Source organism: Homalodisca vitripennis, chromosome 6, assembly GCF_021130785.1.
Source record: "Homalodisca vitripennis isolate AUS2020 chromosome 6, UT_GWSS_2.1, whole genome shotgun sequence".
NCBI classification, from domain to species: domain Eukaryota; kingdom Metazoa; phylum Arthropoda; class Insecta; order Hemiptera; family Cicadellidae; genus Homalodisca; species Homalodisca vitripennis.
Genome location: NC_060212.1, coordinates 40,397,409 through 40,400,092, shown reverse-complemented (window position 1 = coordinate 40,400,092; position 2,684 = coordinate 40,397,409). Strand labels below are relative to the sequence as shown.

General features: G+C 35.1%; 1 protein-coding gene across 1 annotated transcript; it reads right to left on the bottom strand.

The window, feature by feature from the left end:
* Nucleotides 1-1,690: 1,690 nt before the first annotated feature.
* Nucleotides 1,691-2,161, bottom strand: LOC124365356. Its single transcript, XM_046821332.1, has one exon. It carries the CDS (start codon nucleotides 2,159-2,161, stop codon nucleotides 1,691-1,693), a length of 471 nt encoding a protein of 156 aa, XP_046677288.1.
* Between the last annotated feature and the right edge of the window lie 523 nt (nucleotides 2,162-2,684).

Below are 2,684 nucleotides of genomic sequence, written 5' to 3'. Positions count from 1 at the left end.
TGGTCTATAGTTATTGCAAAGGCTTTTGGATCCATTTTTATGAATAGGTATTACAACAGCAACCTTAAGTTTTGCAGGAAAAACTCCACTTTTAAAACTTAAATTAATAATGTAAAGAAGGACGCCAATTATTTTCAAATAAACTCTTTTAACTAACTGCGTACTGATACCATCAATGCCTGGGGCTGTGTTACTCTTTAAACTATTTACTACAGCAATAAGTTCTTCAGATAAAACTGGCTCAAGAAAAATTGATTTTCTTTCTAATTTTACAGGAAAATTGGTTTTATACTGCAATTCTAAAAACTGATTTGTAACATTACTGCCTAAGTTTAAACTATTTACTATACCTAAGAAAAAGTTATTTAGCTCATTGGCTACTTCTTTATGATCAGAAATTATGGTATTATTAACCTCTATTTTGACTTGACTATCTACTTCTCTAGTCTGACCTGTTAAGTCATTAATCAATTTTCCACATAGTCCTTGAATTACCACTACATTGTTCAAACCTTCTTTTGTAATAGTCTTCTTTTAACTGAGCGATACTTTTCTGTAATTTATTTCTGTATGAGTTGTAATAATTTCTTAAATTTATATTAGCTGGGTGTTTTTTTACAGTTTTAAATAAATTATTCCTTCTTTTAATTTTCTTACATATAAAATCATTAATCCAAGGTTTGAGATGTTTGAATGTGCAATCGTTTTCAGTGATCAATGTCTTGCTCCGTTCAATCAAGTTTAAAAATATTTCAAAGAAAGTGTCGAAAGCAGACGACGCGTCATTATTTCTATAAACAGCTGTCCAGTCAGCCGTATCTATCAGCTGTTCCAACAATGTATAGTCTGTGCGGAAGCGCGGAGTGGGAGGGGGAGGGCACCCACCCTTCCCCCCATCCACACGCTCCACGACACCGACTGTGATTTGACAAAGACTATGATCCGTTATACCCAGATGCCTTACATGTGCATTTACCGATACGCAACTTCTATTTGCTACTCTAGCAAACACATGGTCAATACATGTTTCAGACTGCTCTGTTATTCTAGTTGGCTCGTTAATCATACTTTCCAACCCATAGCTTGCCATTAAAGATTTATACTCGTCAATTGTGGTATTATTTCCATCTAAAATATTAAGATTTATGTCTCCAATAAAAAGAAAATTTGGTGTATTCCCGAAAACTCTTTCCTTAAATAATTTACTTATTTCATTATTAAATAAATTACCAGAGTGTGAATGTAACCTGTATAAGGCCAATAAACTAAATTTGTGTCCGAATTTTTCAAAAAATATATGAAGTACGTCTGCGGTTTCAAATTGCAAACCTTTGTTTTCAACATTATTCAATGTGTTTTTGACGAAAACACAAATTCCACCACTCCTCTGGTCTGAATTACATTTAAAAAAACAAATTAAAATCTGGTATTTTATAGAAATTTACTTCGTCTGTATCTATCCAGATCTCAGACAATATAATGATATCAGGATTAATTTGAATTGTTTCTAGTTCAATCAAAAATGCATCAAAATTTGATCTGAGACTCCTTATGTTTTGATGAATTATATGTAATTCTTTAGCCATTACATTACTTTTGTACTTAAATTTTGTAGCCTTTTACACACGGAAAGCATCTAAGTGATAAAACAAAAACCAAACAATTATTTTCGATACATGCTATTTCAAATTTACAAACTTGCAAAATCAGCTTTGCAGGTCACCTGGATTGATGTAGATTCTTCGTCTTTGCGCATGAAAATCTTGCCTCCACGAACCCACAGGAACTTGTACATCTTCTCCTTTTTGAGTTGCCGAGCCTCTGCAAACAGCCTCCTCTTTGCCGGTGACAGCGCCTCATTTATGTAGACAGGTTGGTCGGTCCCCATGTTCATGTGTCTTGTTGAGAGGTTATTCTTGACTCGTCGTTTCTTGAGAAGTTCCTCCTTGTCCAGGCGTCTGACGAATTTCACGATGATTCCTGGGGGTGGTCTGTTTGGGTCGGTTCTCCTCCCTAGTCGGTGACAGACGTCAATCATGGTGTCGGAGATCGTCATGTCGAGCGCCTTCCCCACTTCCTTAACGATGCTGATAACATCTTCATTTTTCTCCTCAGGGATTCCATGAATTTCCACTGCATTGAGCCTAGAATATTGCTCCATGTCGTCTACTCTTTTCTCAAGCTCCGCATTCAACCGTATTCAACGGTAAACTTAGTTAATTACACTGTGGTCAGAGCTAGAGATTAGAGCCACGGAACTGTGTAATAACATGATCTCAGGTAAAAGTAAGTACTGACATGATACCCGGCCAACCTTAACACCCCATAAACGTCTGCGCGGCCCTTTATGGTAAAGTAAAGCCTCTATTTGTTCACGTCGGAAGATAGACAGCCACTAGTATTTGCAAAATAAAATCTTCTGTTTCGTTTTAAAATGCTAATAACAGAGATATCATCATAACATGCGAGCCATATTGAAACGCGATGAGATGGAGAATTATTTTAGTTTAAAAATTATCATAAATATTTAAGTAGTTTAAACATACTATAAATCCCAATTTGGAAATTTTTTATTATTAAAATGGTTGTAAGCATGGTCATCTTGGTTTCATCCCCATAAGGATAATTTAAAATACTAACCATTTTTATTCTCTTACTTTTGGTAATATAACTACGAAAGAGAT